Source organism: Phaenicophaeus curvirostris, chromosome 8 (genome assembly GCF_032191515.1).
Source record: "Phaenicophaeus curvirostris isolate KB17595 chromosome 8, BPBGC_Pcur_1.0, whole genome shotgun sequence".
In the NCBI taxonomy this organism is placed as follows: domain Eukaryota; kingdom Metazoa; phylum Chordata; class Aves; order Cuculiformes; family Cuculidae; genus Phaenicophaeus; species Phaenicophaeus curvirostris.
In genome coordinates, this window is record NC_091399.1 from 433683 (window position 1) to 453990 (window position 20308).

General features: G+C 43.4%; 1 protein-coding gene across 4 annotated transcripts; it reads right to left on the reverse strand.

Annotated features, from left to right (window-relative positions):
* Positions 1-388: 388 nt before the first annotated feature.
* On the reverse strand, positions 389-19557 carry LOC138723157 (SERPINE1 mRNA-binding protein 1-like). Of its 4 annotated transcripts, none has more exons than XM_069862048.1 (10): positions 19080-19557; positions 16210-16378; positions 15120-15257; positions 14890-14961; positions 14234-14308; positions 11243-11420; positions 8023-8070; positions 5390-5563; positions 4407-4445; positions 389-3292 (listed from the first exon to the last, which is right to left on the reverse strand). In XM_069862048.1, exons 1-10 carry the CDS (start codon positions 19459-19461, stop codon positions 3236-3238), a joined length of 1332 nt encoding a protein of 443 aa, XP_069718149.1. In that variant the 5' UTR covers positions 19462-19557; the 3' UTR covers positions 389-3235. The 4 variants fall into 4 exon arrangements, with proteins under 4 accessions (XP_069718149.1, XP_069718148.1, XP_069718150.1 ...); XM_069862047.1 differs by having other exon boundaries at positions 14890-14985; XM_069862049.1 differs by lacking the exon at positions 8023-8070 and having other exon boundaries at positions 14890-14985; positions 19080-19555.
* Positions 19558-20308: the final 751 nt, after the last annotated feature.

Below are 20308 nucleotides of genomic sequence, written 5' to 3' on the forward strand. Positions count from 1 at the left end.
GCATATTGACCTTCAACATATGGACAACCGAACACTAGAGCACATTTTGTCCTTGCTCTTCAAGCCTCTAGATAAACTCCCATGCAGAGCTTGCAATGACCAGACTTTCCTAACTCCTCCCTGGAAGTTTCCCAGTAAGGGCAAACAAACCATTTTCCCCACAGCTGGGTTACATCCCCCCAGCAAGAACATTACTTTTGGCCTTTCCAGAGTGCAACAGGGGCCACGTGGATCACTCCCTTGGGCACACAGTGCTTGCTCCAACACGGACCCAGCCTGGCTACGAGGCTGTTACCTGGTGAAGACATACCAGAACAGGAGCACACAATGGAAATATGGTCTTTGTAATGACTCTAGAAAAGAAGCAGGTTAGCAAATGCTGCAAGTGTCAGCTTTAGGCATATGTCCTGTGTTTATTAAAACAAGAGGCGTGGCTATGCAAACCAATCTCCATGGGCAGAGAGCCATTACAGGTCAGAGCAGTCTCAACTCCTTCAACTGCAAACACCACGTATTCGTGCTGACTTCTGATGTTCCAGAAGAATTTATGTTGGCTAACACTTGCATTTATTAAACAGTCTTGTTTCCTCCCAGCATCAGTGGCATTCAGACTGTAAGATGAACTTTCATGCTCAAACCTTGCCATCATGACATTCAAAAGCCAATTTGCACCACATGCTTCTCTGTTTCTCTCAACTTTTTCAAATTGCTCAGATGTTAAAAGGTCTAGTCCTCTGGATTTGGCATAACAGCAAAAGTAGCAAGCAAGAGGACAGAAAAATGTTACTAAAAAGCAAGCTCATTAATTGTAAATAAGCTACTTAGAGGGAGATGTTTTCCCAAGGCAAAGTCCATTGCTGGCAATAGAAACACCTGGGCACCATCACCACAAATTGGACCTCTTGGGGCAGAACCTAGATAAGACACTATCTAAGTGGTTTTATCTCCATCTGTTTTCATGACATTTTTAAAAGAGCATGAAAATAAACCTTTATTTCAGTTAACACCCACCAATATTAAAGATTAATGTTCACAGTTTTAGTTCTTGACACAAATGGACTGAAAGAGGCAAATTTACATCTATCAGAACAGCAGATGGATTGATTTTAAGTACAAGCTGTCTTGAAAATTGTACATGACATGTCATTTGGGACACTGCTCTATGCTCTAAAGCAGGAGAAGGGAAAGCTTCTGGCAAAGTCTGGCTAGCAGGGCCCCAAATGACTGACAGGCTGACCCAGAAGTCATCTGGGAAAAAAGGTGAGTGGCAACTTTAACAGCAAACACACCGTTTGGGTCAGGGGAGCAGGTTTACATTACAGAGAAAGCTTTTCTGCAAGTGTATTTCTGCATATCAAGGTATTCAATTAATTGTATTATCTGAAGTGTCCCTAATCCTGGAACTGCAACACATTCTACCAAACCACAAAGAGAGAGGGAAGAGGAACAACTCTGTGCCAGACCTCCAACAGCTGCCACACTGAGCACCTCTGCAGGATTTGCTCAGCATCAGGAGAAAGGAACCAAGAGATTTCACCATCCACTGTTTGAAAACTTGCCTCCTTCTCACAGCCCGGTACTTCAAACTATAGGCGAGTGCACTAGAAAGTCTAGTCCAATGATATTAACAGTGGTTTACAAACAAAAACTTTTGTAGAAAACAGTTAAGATAAAGCAAGCCAACTCAACCCCACAGTTAAGGAATTTGATTTCATATTCAAAGATCTCCAATACTTTTTGACTGTCCTGTACAGCTTTTAAAAAAATAGGGCGTTACCTTTTGTTTTCTATCTACCTAGTTAAGAAACTACAAATATGTTATAAGCTGTCCAAAGTGTAAAACATTAAATAAAATGAGAAACCTGTTTCTAGTCTCCTAACAAATGCTGCAGATAAAAACCCTAAGAAACCCTCTTTATTAGCCATTCTCTCATCTCCTTTTGTGTACTGAAGTGGTAATGTTCCTGTTCACAGGGATAAAATTAAACCCACGGCAAATTTCTATGGGGGTAGAAAGGGTTCCTTACAACAGCACTCTGAAAAACATTCATTTGTCAGCTAGCAATCGGATCTCCAACACCGCACAAACCCAGAACAAAACTCTGATGGAGAGCTGCAGCACTGGGGTTTGGTTGTATCACACAGACACTGCAACATCCCCTAAGCCACAACTCCCTCCTGCTGCTGTCAGAGCATTGCTGTGAATAAATCAGGCAGTGATGTCCTTGTGTCAGACTGCAGCTCAATTCCACCTCCCAACCACAGTCCAGATAGACTGTGCAGAGCACCAGCTACCGCCTTCCCCACCTCCCAGCTCCGACAACAGGAAAGGTTACTCCCATCTGCAGAGCAAGCTCATAAAAAAACCCTAAGTAAATTAAAAACTTTTTTTGCCAATAAAGCATCTTGTTCTGTTGAAGGGAGGAGGAGGGAATAAAGGGTAAAAAGAGGGGACTGAGAAGTGTAATATATTAGTTTTAAAAAACTGTTTAGACCAATTATCCACACCGTTGCTGGATCGATACACAGGTATTTAACTGTAAACCAATGTGCTTTGAATCTTTTTCAAGTATCTGGTATCCATTTTGTATAACAAATTGTGTAAACAAACTACCAAACGTAGATGAAAAATGACTGTTTTTCCAAGTCTGAAATTAAGAATTAAAACTAAAGTCCTCCAGGAGCTGGTATCCCACACAGCACACTAACAGTCTGCCAAATTAAAACTTCACATATTCCAGAAGACCGTGGGCTGATAAAAGTCTGCTAAACAGGAATTAAGAAAACAGAAATAGTGTGCAATAATTAAAACCCAGTTTGTAGTTTGGGAAAAACGTCTAAAATTCTGAATAAAAAAAAAAAACACAAATGAAGTGAAAGCTTTTAACTGGTACACACTGTTCACACCTATATTTCAAGTTTGGAAACGCATATTTTCAAGCAGCAATACAAAAAAGTATCCATGAAGAATGCATAATCTCTGAAAAAATTATGAAAACATCCCTGCTACCATTACATTTCTAAATACAAAACTGACTACCATATTGTTGCTTCTGTGTAGCGAGAGAAGTTCATTTTCAAAACAGATAAAATTCAGTCTTTAGGTGTGAATGGTATGAATGACAGTCTCTTTTTTTTTTTTTTTTTAAGATTTCTTAGTTGTTTAGGATCCTTAAGCATGCAAGCCTCAGAGAGGAAGGCCCGACGAGGGCAGGGTTGGCTTATGACATCCAGTTTAGGACAGAGCTGGGAAAGCCTCTGGATCATCTACATCAGGAGCAGAAGCACTTGACTGAAAGAGAAACATCACAAAGTTATTACCTTCAGTAGCATCAAGCCCTACAGTTTCTAATTCCTGATGCATTATCAGGTCCTTCCATCTGCCAGTCAAACGCAGCTCGCTACACAGCTGAGAGCTGAGCAGCACGATGTGCCTGCATCCCCCAGCTGCAGACAGACATGGCTGCTGTGCCATGGGGACAGGGTTATGCCTCTGTCCCTCTGCAGACAGACTGGGGAGCCCTTGCATGGGCCAAGGGTAGGGGCAGGCAGGAAGACTCCCCGCACTCCCAACAAACCCAGGGGGGAAAATCTTTTTTAGAAACTACATCAACCTGAACCCTATTCAATAGGGAAACACCAGGTTTCAGAGAGGTACAGTGAGCTATCTAGTACCAGATAAATTAGTAGAAGAGCAACTTTCCCCCCCCAGTAAGCCACATTTTATTCCAAGGACTAGAGCATCTCCTATATCGCTTCTTGAATCAAAGCTATCTGAAGAGGTATTATAAGCAAACGGACTGTACCTGGACAATTATTGCACAAGGTTACTGGTACATCTCATTTTCCACCCTTAAAGGGATCCCTGTGTGTGGACTTAAGGCTTTTCTACTAGCACTTAATTCTCACAGAGTGAAAGGACTGAAGTGTTACAGAAAAGACCTGCCTGCAGCACAAATTTAGTTTCAAGTTTTAATTTCTCCCCAGTAACAAACTTGCTGTTGGGAAAAAATTTTTGTGCCAACTTAGCCTCAGAAATTTGTACATTAACCAAGAATCTCCTTGGTGCTTCCAAGAGTTTTTAAAAGGCTCTGTACCACACCTAAAAATCCCTGCTGTGATGAAATGTAGAAATTACGTATTTTTGAATACTCTTCAATTTGTCCACAGGGATTAGGAAGAGAAGAGTAGGATACACTTAAACCATATCAATAAAAGTTTTATCAACACCTATGGGCAAGACTAACACCTTGCAGAAGCTATCAGTCCACAAGCTAGTGTTAAAAAGTAATGGCAGGGTCTGAAGCCACAGCTGCCTCTTAAATGAAACTGCAGGAGGGGAGTTACAGTTCCTGCAACAGGAGAGCCTCGGCCACAGGTAACAAACACCAGTAGAGATCACTAACCTGGTTAGGTGTGTGGATCACATCGAACTCCTTAACCAACTGGAAGAAACAAAGTCAACATAAAATAAACTGCAGAAAAGTTTTAACTTCTTTACAACAGCATTCTTGAAGCAGGACATATTAATGAAACAACTCGATTACTTTAATTTTTCTTATATTGATATTTTCCAACTAAGAAACTTAAAACTTAAGCAATTCAGTGTGAAAGAGAGTAAGTCAGTGCCCTGCAAGAGACAAAAATGAGCAAGTCTGTCAATGTAAAGGAAACCATGCCTCACAGACTGAACTCATTTTCTTGTAACAGTTTCATTAAATAAATTTCAGCCAAACAGGGGATCCGTATTAAATCAAATCTTTACTGTAGATACATTATTTCAATTTTACATGTTCTTTCCCCAACTCCTATACAGTACTTAGTCCTGAGTCATTTTCTCAGGCCTCCAGTACTAGAGGAAAAAAATGACTGCAGACTAGACAGAAAAACAAGTGTCCTATTTCCACAAGAAAATTCTGAATTCCTCAAATTCAGGATGTAACATGCAGCCATAAAAGCAGTCTTTCACCCCCACCACATTACAATGTAGATACACCATCCTGACTGTGTCTGAAAATAACTACTTGAATACTTGCAGTTCTGCTGTGGCACAAACAGGAGCATCTCACAGCACTAAGATTTGCCCATACCTAAGCATCAGGATTTTGGGTTTCCATACATCGTTCAAAGATGGACTTCTTTTTAATCCAGCTTACTCCCCACCTCCTCTTGTATTTAATAACGACACTGCTAAAACATTCATCCTTTCGTCTTAACAGTAACCTAGTTTAAAGTAAGCTTGTAAGGACCAGCACTTCACTTGCTTTTAAAATGTGATGTTAGTTTTCAGAGCAACTCCCCAAAAATAAGACACCTAAAACTAGCTGTAAGAAAGTCCTAGTAACAAGTGAAACTCAACTCCTTTTAGATCAAAACTGGAGCCACTCACCTTGTCAGTTCTGCCTCCACGGCTGGCCCTGCCACCACGCCCTCGTCCTCCTCGTCCCCCTCTGCCACCACGTCCGGGGCGGCCAAGGTCTCCAAAGTTTATCTCCAGCTGGGATGTAATATCATTTGCTGGCTTGCGGAAGTGATGATCCATTACAGAGTCCTCAGCATGAGCCTAAATGGAATGTTTTTCTCCATGAATAAGAAAAACCAAAGAAACTTTTTTCCTTTGCAGTTGTGCTCTTCCCATCTGCATTCACCTCCAAATACACTCCCAACCAATTACCTCAACTGATTCAACTTAAAAGACAGTGCAGGAATTGTTACGAATCAAGTTACACCACTTGTGCAGACAACAAAACCACACCAAGATAATCAAACAAGCGCTTTTCGCATTTCCAAGATAATTCAGGGAAGCTTTGGAGTTCCTTTCAAGGAACATGTTTAGGCTTATCTGAGACCAAACTATCACCAATACAGAAGCCCATTTTCTAGCATTTCTCTTCTCAGGATACATAAGTGAGATGAAATCTTCAGGTTCTATCAATTAATTTCATTCTTTTTAAATACTTACTTGTAACCCATCCTTATTTTGCACAATGAGTACTCTACACTTTCGCATTTGCTTAACCCTGTATAAATATTTAAAACAAGGGAGATGGTAAGAATCCCTTAGTGGTTTGTATTAGCCACAACAAACAAACCAGGCATAATCAGTTCAAACACAAGTTAAAACAAACAAAAAAAAAAAAGAAAAAAGAGAACCAGTCTTATCAATTACACTGAAAACCAGGACAGTCCCCACCTTTCAGAGGACAGAACACTCCCTTATAGTTGGTTTGCTCCCAGTGAGAAACCTGAGCCTTGAAGGGCAAGGCATGCACAGAACAGTTATGTCAAACATCATGTGAAGATTTTAAATTATTACACACCAAACAAAAAATGAAGTGTTTTTAAATTAATTATTTTCGTATTCTATACCAATAGTTTTTCCACGTGGTCAGTCAGGCTTTGGCATCTACAAAACACAAAATGCAAAACTGACCACACTGAGACAGAACAAGGGGTTATCTAGTCAGGTACTCGACCATTTACAAGGCCCAGCCGCTACATTTTGGAAACATGACAACACACAATGTCTTCTTTCCCTATAAGCCCCTAACTTCAGCACAGCAATTCTCATTTGCTTGTTTTCTGCCATATGCAAGCATAAGCCTTCTAACTACATACGACTTCTCTTGTAGCATAATTACACAACAGACTTTCAACAGCAACATATTGTGCAATTCAGACTCATACCCTTTAATTACCATTTGTGGATCCTTCATAAGGCACCCAGTGGATATAGAGAGGTCTGCAGCCAAAAGGCCGAAAGCTGCTTTCAAGGATTCCTTGAGTCAGTCGCGAGCAGTGTGATGTACAGAACCATACAGTCTTCTCCCCCACCAATCTCATTACCCCTCTCCATGCCTGGCTGTATGTTTGGACTCCACAATGCTCTGCAGTGGAGAGCGCTGCAATTTCATTAGGCACGATAAGAAACACCCCACCATGCAGCTGTATTCCAAACATTGCATTGTGATTTACTCCACAGAACAACTGGTCCCCATTCCATTCCTGACTTTAAAGGTTTGAACTGTACACCCTTCACTCAGAGATCTCTTTTTCCAAACTTGGGAAGCTAGCCTAAGTGTTATTTTTCAGAGAGAAGTCCATCCACACCTCAGCCTGACACAGCACTACTCAAATGCAAGTACACAGAAGGTTCGTAAACCAGCACACAAACCCTTTTGTTATGGTTGATTCCTTTCTTGCTACTTAATATTTTATCTGCAGCTTTGATCACTGCAGATTACTAAGATGATGTTTTCAACTTATTTGCCATCGCATGACATTCTCTTTCCAAGAGGCAATATCAGTGGCTTTGCATTGTAATTCTGTGCACCTCCTTCCCCACTCTGTTAGTGCTTAAAAAAGAAACTCTACAATCTACCAAAACCATTGCATTTTCACAACTTAACTTTGGTCGAACCACTAAACCCAAACAGCAAATTCTGTATGTAACCCAATGAATTCTGTATCCAAAATAATAAAAACTAATTTAAAACATCAATAACAGATGTGGCATATTCTCCTTGCGCTTTTCTATCACTTGGGTGATGAAAGAGACACAGAAACATCATATAAATTGCTTATTCTGCATTATCTTTGGAAGCATTTCATTAACCTGTATTGGCAACCCTCAGTCGTGCTCTGATCCAATAACCAATAGCTTGTGGAAGGCACTTAACGCGTCTTGGGGATGGCTGTCAAAAATTAAGAACAAGCTACTGACAAAGAGGGGCAAAGCCGACAGCAAGATATGGAAAAACAGCAGCAACAGCAAAAAATTAAATACTCATAGACAGACGCATTTATGACAAGTTTTGCATTCGGCTCTATTAGAAGCAAGGATAGCAATTATGATGGGTCCCTACACGGTGTACAGTTAGACAACAGGCATGGACAGAAGAGCTCCATGATGTATCTGTTTGCATCCTCTATTTTTGTGACTTCTCAATATCCAGATCTTCATTTCTGAAGAGGCTCATATCAAAACACAGGTATTACCAGTTAGATATAAAGGATCAGTACCTCATTTGACTCCAGCAGACTCCCCTGCATTTCTGTCATCGCCTTTGTCTGATGAAAGTTTCGTGTCCATGCCAAAATGACAAAAGGAACAAAGGGAGAAAACAAAAGGAAGAAATGAGACTCAACTACATACAGAAGCAACAGGTAGCAAAGTCACATGAACTTGCCAGGTAAAGATGTCACCAAGCACATGAAACAGCAAAAAGGATGAGATCGACAGCAGCGCGAACATCCAAAAAGACTAGAGGATGGACTACACCACAGGTGTGGGACAAGAGAATCTTAGATTGACACCAGAAAAGTTTAAACACAAGCTGCTGGGAACTCCAGTCAAGACCATACGCGTGGGCTGAACTGTAATACCTCAATGCATCAGGCGCACTGCCTACAGAAGTAGACAGATAAGGACATGCGATGTTGAAAATTACTGTTAACAAGAAAAGGTCTCTGCACAGCCTTGATTCAAGAGTCACTCCTCCAAATTTTCAGAAGATGAACTGTTATCTTACAAAACATATTTCTCAGTCTCCCGCTGTAACATCCCCTAGGGAAGCGATTAGATTAGCAAGGAAGTCCGAAGGCACAGGGAAGAGACAACACAGAAGACATGGAGAAGGAACTGATCAACTAGCAGACAGGTCTTTCCAGGAGACAAGTAACCAACTTTCTGCACAAATGTTAAGATCTCTCTACAATGTAACTCCTCCCCATGTTCTGTTAAACTGCACCAGCAGAACTTTAAACTCAAGCAATCAAACCAGGCTGTTGAGACGGAAAAAGAGAGGATCTCTATGTAACAGCATAACCCAGTCTCCTGGAAACAATCTCATTAGACTCGCATTGCCAATACACTTGGATTTTGTATTAAACCAAGAAGAATCCAAGACAGAATTAAGAGTTCGTTTTATATGAAGTATTGCTTTCCAGTAATTGCACAGCAGATGTAAGAAAAGACCTCGGATAGTGTCATCACTTAACCCCCAGTGAAAAGCGCAAGGAGGAAGACAGCTCTTTCATAAGACTAAGGCAGATGATCAGCACTAGAGCCTCATATTCCCTTTTCCCAGTAGTTCTCAAGCTACAGGAACGAGGGTGCTTATCTCAACACTTTAATCCAGATTTCTGAGAAGACCTACTGGAGCATATTATGATTTATCTGCCAAAAGAGTAAAGAAGATTTGGGGCTGAAACCCAGAACCTACCTATAAACCAAGTCACTTCCACACATCAACTCCTTTCTTATTGTCAGTAAGAATCACAGAAACCCTTTATCAGCCTTAATTTCCTAAGTATGTCCAAGAAGACAAACAGTAAAAGAAGAGCAGGCGATTGGTAGGTTTTGATCATAACTTCTAAATGTTCCACCTTCTAAACCTGTTCAAAGGAGCTGCAGCAAAGGCTTTCCCAATGCATGGATTTTACACCCATTTGGCTACAATACTTAGCAAAGAAATCCCATGCTGCTTCCCAAGGGATCAGTGAACAATTAATTAATGAAACAGGGAGATATGTGCAGGACATAAAAGAAAACCAGGCTAGGAAGCATCTAGTTTTAAAGGCAGTTTTGTTACTATCTCAATTCTGTGCCTATACAGCAAGAAGCTGTTAACTCATTATGCCACAGTGCTAAAAACATACTCATTTTTTGTAGAGAAGTTAACAGAATACACTCCTCCAACAGAACAATCTACTAATTATATCAATTCTTCCATGAAAGTAATATGATTATTCTCATTAGTTTCGTTTAAGATTTTTCTAAGATAACTACTGAAGTGTTTTTTCAAATGGAAAACAGAGCCCAGACCTTTCTAACTTCTAAATTACTCAAAAGTAATCATCTTTATGTACCATCACACACAGTGATATGTTTAAAAAGACTGCAACTGACTAAATGTCAAATCTGCTTTGGGGAGAGTAGGGGTGGGGGTGGGAGGATTTGAAGGACTAAAGTTTAGCATATCCTGGTAAAGTACACAAGTATTTATGTTTAAACACTCTCTTAATATACAGCAACATTAAGCCTAACTCCATTTCCCTTTTCTACACAAGTCAGAAAGCAGCATTTAACGAACACTTCAAACACTGACCCGTTTAGGTAAACAAAAAGATAGGCAAATCATTTAAAGAGCAGAACTACCTTATACAGCAAGAAAACAAAACGGCATGATGGAGTCAAAACTCACTGAGTTCAATGAGATTAGTAATGAAGTTTTCATTTGAAAGTACTGAGCAGCACCTCCCCATCCGTATTATGTCTCCAGCATACAAGAAAACATTGACAAAGTGTGAAAAAGCATAAACACTTCATAAACACTTCATCAGAAGACCAAACAGCACATTACATACTATCCAGTTACTTCAAAGGGAGTCAGAACCATCTGGTATACAAAGTTGCAGGCCACCCATTTACAGTGGCCTACTTAAGATATTATAGAGTGTTAAAAACAAAGATAACTGCAGCTCTGCATCAGAAAACAGTTCTCGGCACTTCCCTCCCTTCTGAACTAAAAGATTATGTTTCTCCTCATCACTCCTACTACCTTAGAACAGAATAACTAAAATCTTCCGATGACTGAATAGAGTATGCTTGAGAAACTACAACTTTAAAATAATTCTATAGCAACTACATTGAATGTCACTGAACCATACAAATGTATTTCCCCTGGCTTCTCAAAAGTATCAAGGACACTTGTCTAAATCACTATAAACCAAGAAGCTACTTACGTCACAAACTTCAGACCTACAGTTCAGGTATGAAGGTGTCTGAGGCATGGCCAGTATTTTTTTTACATCTTGCATCATTGTTTAGCAAGCGCTATAAATACACATACTGTGTGGCACTAACAGAGTTGCTAACTAACACAAGCTTTCTTTAAAAAGAAAAAAGCAAATAAATAAATTTGATACTGACAAACCTTTTCTAACATGCTTGCGAAGACACAGTCGGGACCAGATGTGCAGCACTCTAGTATTATCCCTAGATTATAACACAGTATGCACCAACCTAAGGGTACAGATCAAGTGCTAAGACTAACCACAGTGAGAGTGGCTCCTTATGCTCCCACTAAACCTGCTACACTAGGAGAGATGTTGTTCCCACTGTAGAAACTCCTGAGATGCCAACCTGTAGCCAAAGAACAACGCTTCCACTGCAAGAAGTACAGATCCACAGAAAAACCTGCACAATCTGGATACAGGCAAACACTGAAAATCACTTTACCTCCTCGCTCTTTGACTTGTGAAGAACGAATCCTTTTTTCCATTGCCCATCAGCACCCTCATTTGGTTTACGGATGTTGAACTCAACTTTTGCACGATCCTTACTTTGAATAGCTTTCCACTCATCCAGGGTCATTTCCTTAGGACCTTCCTCCTTAACCTCTTCAACCTCATTCTCCCTGTAGCAAATCCACAAATATTATGGTCATGACTTTGAACTCACATTTTAAATTCAACAAATGCAAAATCAGTTGTTAATCAGCACCAGGTTATAAAAGTTTGTCAGATGCTTAGCAGTTAAGAGGTGTTTGAAAACCCCTTGTTTCCACCACTCAGCAAGCACACGTGAAATCTCATCTGTAGCCAGAGCACCAACAGCCAGACACCTTTAAGCAACTCAATGGTGAGCACAGCAAAGCAAAATGTTAAAATTAAGACTGATCCAGCCTGTCCTCCACATTAATGACAATTTTCTTCACAAATCTGAAGGCCTAACTTCTGCAGTGGACACATTTGGATCTTTTTCTTCCCTTTTCAAGATACCTCTCTTTCAAAGGTCCAAGTTAAGGCAGTAAGACAGCGCTTGTTCTTACCACAATTTTCAAGTTGCTTATGTTTTAAAAAAAACAGAATTCAATCAACTTTGGATAATCTGCTTCCTTCATTGAACCAAAGACAGGAATGGGGCATCCACAACTTCTCTGGATAACCTATTCCAGTGCCTCACCACCCTCACAGTAAAAAATGTCTTCCTGATACCTAGTCTAAATCTCCTCTCTTTCAGCTTAAAACCATAACCCCCTGTTCTGTTCCTGCACTCCCTGATAAATGGTTCCTCCCCAGATTTCCTGCAGGTCCCCACTTTAAGTACTGGAAGGCTGCTGTAAGGTCTCCCTAGAGTCTTCTCTTCTCCAAGTTAAACAAGTCCAATTCTCTCAGCCTGTCCATATGGGAGGTGCTCCAGCCCTCTGATCATCCTTGCAGCCTCCTCCAGATTCACTCCAGTAGATCCACGTCCCTCCTGTGCTGACGACTCCAGAATTGAAGACTAACTTTTTTAAAGACTGGCTAGCTTGCAGTTTCTAACCAACGCACAAGCTGTAATTCCTTTAAAAGTCATATACTACTTGCATATACAGGAGTCCTTAAGCTTAGAGAGGTAACAGCATTTAGTCTTTTTGTAGTTAAACTAGTGCCACTTCTTATTCTCTATGCAGCAATTATACCCCTTTTACCACTAACCTGATCTCCTTCCATGACAACGTTACCCATGTACTGGATGAGGCAAAGACCATGGAGGTAGTTGTTCATCTGAACTTTAGTGAAGCCTTTGACACCACTTCTCACAGCACTTCACTTAGGGAACTGGCTGCCAAAGGCATACTCTCAGGGTAAAAAACTGGCTGAACAGCCAGGTTTAAAGGGTGGTAGCAAATGGATTTAAATCCAGTTGGAGGCTGGTCACAAGTGACATTCTCAAGGACTTGGTGCTGGGTCCAGTTCTGTCCAACATCTTTATCAATGACCTAGATATGAAGGGATTGACTGCACCCTTAGTAGGTTCATGGATGACACTAAGCTGAAGAAAAGTGTTGATCTCCTTGAGGGGAAGGAGTCTCTGCAGAGGGATCTGAACAGGCTGGATCGATGGGCTGAGGCCAATGGGATGAACTTCAACAAGGCCAAGTGTCAGGTCCTGCACTTGGGACACAACCCCATGCTACAGCCTTGCGGAGGAGTGGCTGGAGAGCTGCCTGGCAGAGCAGGACCTCGGGGTGTTGGCTGAGGGCTGGCTGAACGTGAACCAGCAGTGTGCCCAGGTAGCCAAGAAGGCCAACGGCATCCTGGCCTGTATCAGAAACAGCGTGGTCAGCAGGACTGGGGAAGTGATTATGCCCCTAGACTCAGCACTGGTGAGGCCACACCTTGAATCCTGTGTTGTTCCGAGACCCTCACTACAAGGAAGACATTGAGGTCCTGGAGCATGTCCAGTGGAGAGTAAAGAAGCTGGTGAAGGGGCTGGAGAACAAGCCTTATGAGGAGCGGCTGAGGGAACTGGGGTTGTTTAGCCTGGAGAAGAGGAAGCTGAGGGAGACCTTATCACTGTCTACAACTATAAAGGAGGCTGTAAGCGAGGCAAGTGTTGGTCTTTTCTCCCAAGTAGCAAGACAAGACAGAATGTCCTCAAGCTGCACCAGGGGAGGTTTAGATTAGATATCAGGAGAAATTTCTTCACTGAAAGGGTTATCAGGCACTGGAACAGGCTGCCCAGGGGGTTGGTTGAGGCATATAACCCCTAGTGATATTTAAAAGATCGGTGGATGTGGTGCTCAGGTACATGGTTTAGTAGTGTACAAGTACAGTTGGACTTAGGTATCAAAGGTGTTTTCCAACCAAACAATCTATGATTCTATACCGCTCATATTGCTTCTCCAGTTACTCTGTAATTCACCTGCCCAGTCACTGGTTTCTTCTGCAAATTTTCAAGTGAAATTAGAAGCAATCACATTACAAATTCGAAATATGACAGCATACACAGTGGCTGGAGAATAAAAGAGATACAACCTTTCTTCTACTGGCTAGTCACATAGCTCAACAGCTGCTTTGAAACGCTGTTTGAAAAACATTGCCTTATAGTCGCAGAAGGTTTTGTCCTATTTTTTTTGGTGGTTCCACCCAGCTATAAACTTTTGAATTCGGTACTTAGAAGCTGCAATCCCAAGATCCTAAGCTTATTAGAACTGATTATTAATAACTAAATCTGAAAGTGACCTAAGAGACTGCATAACACCAATGAAGTGTCAGAAGGCAGTAACTTGTAGACATGCAGCTACTAAAGAGGCAGTTTTTCAGCAGCATTGCGAATAATTTCATACCTACCAAATAAAATATAACCTGAGTTTGGCAACAGTAGGAGTAAATATCAGAGGTTACATGCCAAGCAATACTACCTTTGAAGCAATCAAAGAACATCAAGAGGGGTGGTACTCACTTATTTTCAGAATCAGCAGGCGGATGTTCCTCTCCCTCTGGCGTTTCCTCAGTTACAGCTGACTGATCCAATTCGCTGTAATTACAGAATGTTTGGAGTGTTGTTTTTAAAAGTTCGTTCCTATTTAAAGCTGCATAAGATTAATGACTAACTTCTATAGCAGATTTACACAATCCACTCTTCTTCAAAACAAACTCTCTCATTAATGATTGGTGCTCCCTACCTTGGGATTCTATGCCTTCCACCCTCCCAAGGGTTCTCCCCAACACTTACTAGCTCCCATTCTGAAAGCCTTCCACTCTATCTTGAGACACAAAATGGATTTGGGTTTTAAAAACACTGTTTTCAAAGTAATAATTGTAAAAATGCATGCTTAACCTGATCAAAATCAATCTTTTAGTAAAAGAATTGTTCAAAAGCTCCACAAGACGCACCCTCTCCATTCCCCCAAATTCTGCTTTTAACAGTGAAGCAATATTTTACATTATAAGAAATTGCTTACGTTCTAAATTCTGCAAAGGCTACTTTAATGGCATAGACAAAATTATCAAAATCAAAGGCAAAAGAAGGCAGCTAAATCTTTACATTTTGCAATCCATAAGAGATAGGATTTAAGATTCTGCTAATAGACTTCCAAGCAATTACAGGTTACTAACGTTAGCTCATCTTTGACGGTTCCCCAGTTGTGTGATCCACTGCCACCACGCTTGTCCTCATGCTTCAGGCCGCTGAAATGTGAATGTGAAACAGAACTAACAAAACTGAGTTAAGATTATAGTGTCCAGATACAAGAAGTCAAAAGCAAATATTAAAATGTGTATTTATTGTAAAGAATAGCAATTGCCTCCCGCCCCCCCCCCCACGATAGAATAAGTTAAAGACTTACGATCTATCGCTGCCACTATGCCTGTCAAATTCACGTTTGCCACGGGAGTCAAACCCATCTCCTCTGCCCATTCCACGTCCACGCCCACGTCCTCTTCCAAGTCCACCACGTCCACGCATAGGTCGGTCAAGAATGGGTCTAGCATGGAACAGCCATACTCGAGTATTTCATGTCCAAATATTTACAGCATAGTTTTTAAGGTTTTCTTTTTCTCTTCTGAGAATTTTGCTTACCTTTCCTTTGATAATTGCTGTTTGTAACTGTGCCAAGGCTACACTTTCATTATCAAACTACTGCACTGAAAAAACCCTCATATATAATGCCCACATTTTAGAATTGTGGAAATAATTGCTCAGAAGGATTGCCGTTCATTTGCATCTTCTGGCACTAAAACCAACAACTTGGTCTTTGCATTGTTTATCTAACTAGATGATACTACAACTTCAGTTTAACTCATGTACTTTCAACTTACTTCTAAAAGGATTATAACTTTGGCTACTACAACTTCGATATTTGAACATTACTTCCAGAACACTTGCATTCTGGATCCCTCATGATACTCCAGATGCTTTAAAACTTGCCTAGACATAAGAAGGCTTCACCACTTCCAGATCAGAAGTCACTGCAGCCAAGGTGTAAACACCTACATGGACAAGCTTTTATTGGCTTGACGTCAGCTGTATGGATTTAAGCAACAGCCATAAAGGCAAACAAATTTCATCCTGCAGGCAACAGCTACACTTGAGTTCTCCTCCTGATCTATCTGCTATAGGTTTACACAGATATGGTGGATATCCTAATGATAAACTGTATTTTCAGTTCAACCAATGGAACTGACCATGTTATAACAGATCACTCCCAGTCTAAAATTTGAGTCAACTTTGTAGACAAAATAAAGGAAAAGGAGAGAAATGTGTTGTAGTCTGCAAGACATGCTCTTCTTGCAACTGAAAAATGTAATTGAATCAATTTTTATTCCAGCAATTTTTATTCAATTGCCTTTTAAAATAAAAAATAGTAGCAGAAGGCAGGACAGCCCCTTCCTATCAAAGCTAGGAAAGTTCTTCGTTATGCAAGACAAAATTCTTACTTGTCAACAGAAAATTCTCCTCCTTCACCCTTCTCATCGGCAGGTTTATCAAAGCGGCGCTCACGAGGAGGTCGTCTCTCCGGTCTCCTGTCAATAGGCTTGCCTTCACCCTGCTGTTGTTGCTGCTGTTGCTGCTGCTGATCAGGCCTCCTGCCAATACGTCTTATCCCTGAAAGATCAGGCAAAACACATCGGTGGAATGTGGAGTTGCTTCGGAACAGATACTGACTCTAACACTATAAAAGAGTATTGAAGGTAAACCAAAATCTACTTTTTTTTATTTTAGCCTTGTGACTAGATAATCTGAGAAACTTTACCTTTATAGAAAAAGTCACTGTATACCATTCAGCAATTCTAATCCACATTTTTGCACAGCATTTCAATCAAATTGTATTTTGTACAAGTGTGCACTCTTACAATATTGTAGGACATAAAACCTGCCAGAGCACACAATACATTAGAAATCCCTGTAAAATTATATGGTCAACTTTCAAAGAAGGACCAAGGTAAGCAAGGTGGTTTTTGGTTTTTCCTCTCCAAAAGCTGCTTTTAATCTTGATGCACACCAAAACAAAGTCAGCATCATCACGCTGGCCCATGTGACAGCCACCCTGCTTCTCTCTCCTGTGCTCTCCTTGGCAGGATTCCTGACCATGAGCAGGCAGCCCTAGGCTAGGGGACTGGGTACATTCATCCACATTGACCCTCGCAGGCCAAACCAAACTCCCTAACTAAAGCTCACCTGGATGTGCACTTAAAACAGCTCAAGAATACCCTGTGCTCCTGAACTGACAGGCCTTCTTCCCTCTCTCCTCTCTCTCTATGCCTTCGCCTTCTGAAAGTTTTTTCAAATAATCACTCCAGTGGGCACTGCCTTCTTCACTGAGGCATCCTAAGGACCTTAAATACAGGGGGTTTTCCACTCATCTGAAAGGCCCATTTACTCTCCTTTAGAAAGATCCGGACAAACACATTACTCCTTTGTTACACCACTTTCTTGCAAAAATGCTTACACAGAAACCACCAAGCCAAACACGGAGGCTGGTTTAAGAATTGTGAACCATCTTTTAAATTAAGAGCTACCAATTTTTAAATTGTTTTAAGAAGCCCTTGACTAACAAGCAATGTCATATTTGGGTGGGGCTAAAGAAGTTAGAGTTGTTAATGATATCCAAGCCAACACACCCAAATGAACAACATCTTCCTTACCTTACAAGCTGTACTTATCATGAAGTTTGCATGACATACATCGCTTGCTTGGCAATACTCACTCCCTGAGGAAACACAGGGGTTAAACTTGCTACCACTTAAATGGAAAAGGACTCTCAAACTAAGGACATCATTTCTTTTCAAGAGGTAAAGCTCAGCAAGGAAAGCTACTGAGCCAGTGTCACACAGGAGGTATGCTGCAGAACTGGAATGAATAATCCAGGTCTTTCAAATTTCGAGTTCAACACCCCGTGCTGAGAAAAACCTGGTTCCTGGGGAAGGTGAACCAAAAATACAAGTTATTTCTCTTAGTACCACAAAGCTTTGAACTGGTAATTCACCAGCCAAACTATCTTCACCTTTAGAATACTGCAATACTTTTTAACTGCAATACACCCACACAGGATACAAGCCCCATCAATACCATGGCATCCAACACCTTTATAGTGTCAGAACTACGGTCCCACCCCAAAACCAGATGTTTTCCAACTGGAAGGTGACTTTGTTTACTACAGTGCTCCATATGCACTGCTGCAAAAGCAGGCCCGACTTTCTCTGTTTCAATCCCACAGTAAGCCACAAAATACTATTTTCATAATCAAGTAGTGCTTGTTCTTGAAACTGAATGTGAAAAGTGGGAGGGAGGTAAACATGAAATGCCAGCCCTACCAAAACCCTCCACCTCCTCTCGTGATGGCCAGAGACACTGCCCATGCTTCAGGTTCACATCACATGGGTAACGCCATGATTCTGTAGCTGACTAGTATTTCCAGAGGACAGTGGCTTAGCAAATTGCTATTCGGGACAAATTAGGGCATTCCTCACCACGAAAAAAAACTCAGTGAGGGTATGGTAACACAGTCCCTAACTTCTGCTGCTCACGAGGTGTTTCCAATAACATGCAGGAGGCCTACTTTCTAAAATAACCATTACATTAAAACGTCTTTCTTAAAAAGCATAAAAAGTGGTCGAGAATCATTTTGCAACATGCACTGCAGCAAGTGCTGAAGTATTGAGATGCTTTTACCTAGCACTGTCCTCTTCTGAAAAGTCTGCTTCGAGTTAAGTTGCAGGTAACGAGTTATTGGCTCACCCACTCACCTGCTGTCACCACGCTTGGATGCGTTTCGAGGATTCCAATTTAATCAGAGCTCTGCCCAATTTGAGATGCGCCGAAGCGTGGGCCCAGTGCAACTGCTTGCTACAGGACAAGGTGTGCACAACATCTACCCTTCTTCAGAGAGCGCCGTCCTACTAATTACATATCCGTTTTATACTATTTACACTTCGATTTTCTTTTCCCTACAAAGTTTCCCGAGTGGTATTTCTTAGGCGTTTACATAAACACGGCTGGCGACTCATAGGACCAGTTATTAAATACAAACACAGCTCCTAGCAGCGCCGTTCCCTGCGAAGCAGCCCGAGCGGATGGCGAGGAGCGCAGCCCCCGCGCCGAAGGCAAATTAAGCCGGGCACGGGTCGCTGGGCCGGCCGGTTCCCGGCTCCGCGCGGCCACGAGCGCTCCGGGCCCCGCCAGGCGCTGCCCCACGTGGGAGCGGGGCCGCCGCAGCCCCGGCTCGGCCCCGCCCGGCCCCCCCCGCGCCGCGCTTTCCCGCCGCCTCCTTTGTGCGCGGGGCCCGGCTCCCCCGCCCCCGGCTCACCCTCCTTCCGCAGCGGCGCGCCGGGCTGCCCGCTGCCCTCCTCCCGGCGGTCGCTCCCGGCGGAGGCGGCGAAGGGCGGCAGCGGGTTCTTGCGCTCCTTCTGGGACTCCCTGCGCAGCTGCTTGGCCGCGCTGCCGGGGCCGCCGCCCGCGCCCGCCTGGCCCGGGCCGCCGCCGCCCGCCCCGCCCGAGGAGCTGTTCTGGGCGCCCGCCGGGCCGCCGCGGGCCCCGCCGCCCCCTTGGCCCCCGCCGCCGCCGCCGCTCTCTTTCCTCCGGGTCTCGGCCGCCCGCAGAACCTCGAAGGGGTCGGACTCGTCATCAAAGAGCTGGTCGAAGCGGTTGGTGACGACGCAGCCGAAGCCCTCCTGCAGGTGTCCGGGCATGATGGGCCCCCGTCGGCGGGATCCTGCTCCGATGCTGCCGGGGCCCCCCGCGCCCTGCTGCCTGCCGCACAAGATGGCCGGCCGCGAGGAGAGCCCGCTTCTCTTCCGGCGCCGGGCACATCCGGGCACCTCACCCCGCGCGGGGCACCACGGGAGCCGCAGGCGGCCCTCGCCCGACGCAGAGCGACGCCGCGCGACGAACTACAGCTCCCGGCGTGCGCCGCGCGCCGCTCCGCGCGGGGAGGGGAGGAAAGGGGCGGGGCTTCTCTCCGGCGCCATCGCCGCCGCGTGGGCCGCGCTCGGCCGCGGCCGGGGGGCTGCTGGTGCCTGAGCGGTCACAGCCAGGGGTGTGGGGCTCCTGTAAGGGTTAAAGACGGCAGGCTGGCTGCAACAGGCACTGGGGTTAACTAGCTGTGAAGGCACTTCCAGAGCCCACTGGGTGACAGCCTGCTCTGCCCCGAACACGCTGCCACTTGCAGGGGTGGGTGAAGCTGCTGGGTGCCGCGCTCTGTCCTTGGCCTATAGAAACAGGTCCAAAAGGCGCTGAAGAATCATAGAATCACTAGCTTGGAAAAGACCCACTGGATCATCGAGCCCAACCGTTCCCATCAATCGCTAAACCATGGCCCTCAGCGCCTCATCCACCCGTCCCTTGAACACCTCCAGGGAAGATAACTCAACCATCTCCCTGGGCAGCCTCTGCCAGTGCCCAACGACCCTTTCTGTGAGATACTTTTTCCTGATGTCAAGCCTGAACCTCCCCTGGCAGAGCTTGAGGCCATTCCCTCTCGTCCTGTCCCCTGTCACTTGGGAGAAGAGCCCAGCTCCCTCCTCTCCACAACCTCCT

Coding starts and splice junctions, on each gene's coding strand:
- LOC138723157 (XM_069862047.1), bottom strand. CDS start 19,461: ATGCCCGGACACCTGCAGGAGGGCTTCGGCTGCGTCGTCACCAACCGC. Junction 15,258..16,209: donor GGAGAATTTTCTGTTGACAA/GTAAGAATTTTG, acceptor GTTCCATGCTAG/ACCCATTCTTGACCGACCTA. Junction 4,446..5,389: donor GTGGAGGCAGAACTGACAAG/GTGAGTGGCTCC, acceptor TGTTTCTTCCAG/TTGGTTAAGGAGTTCGATGT.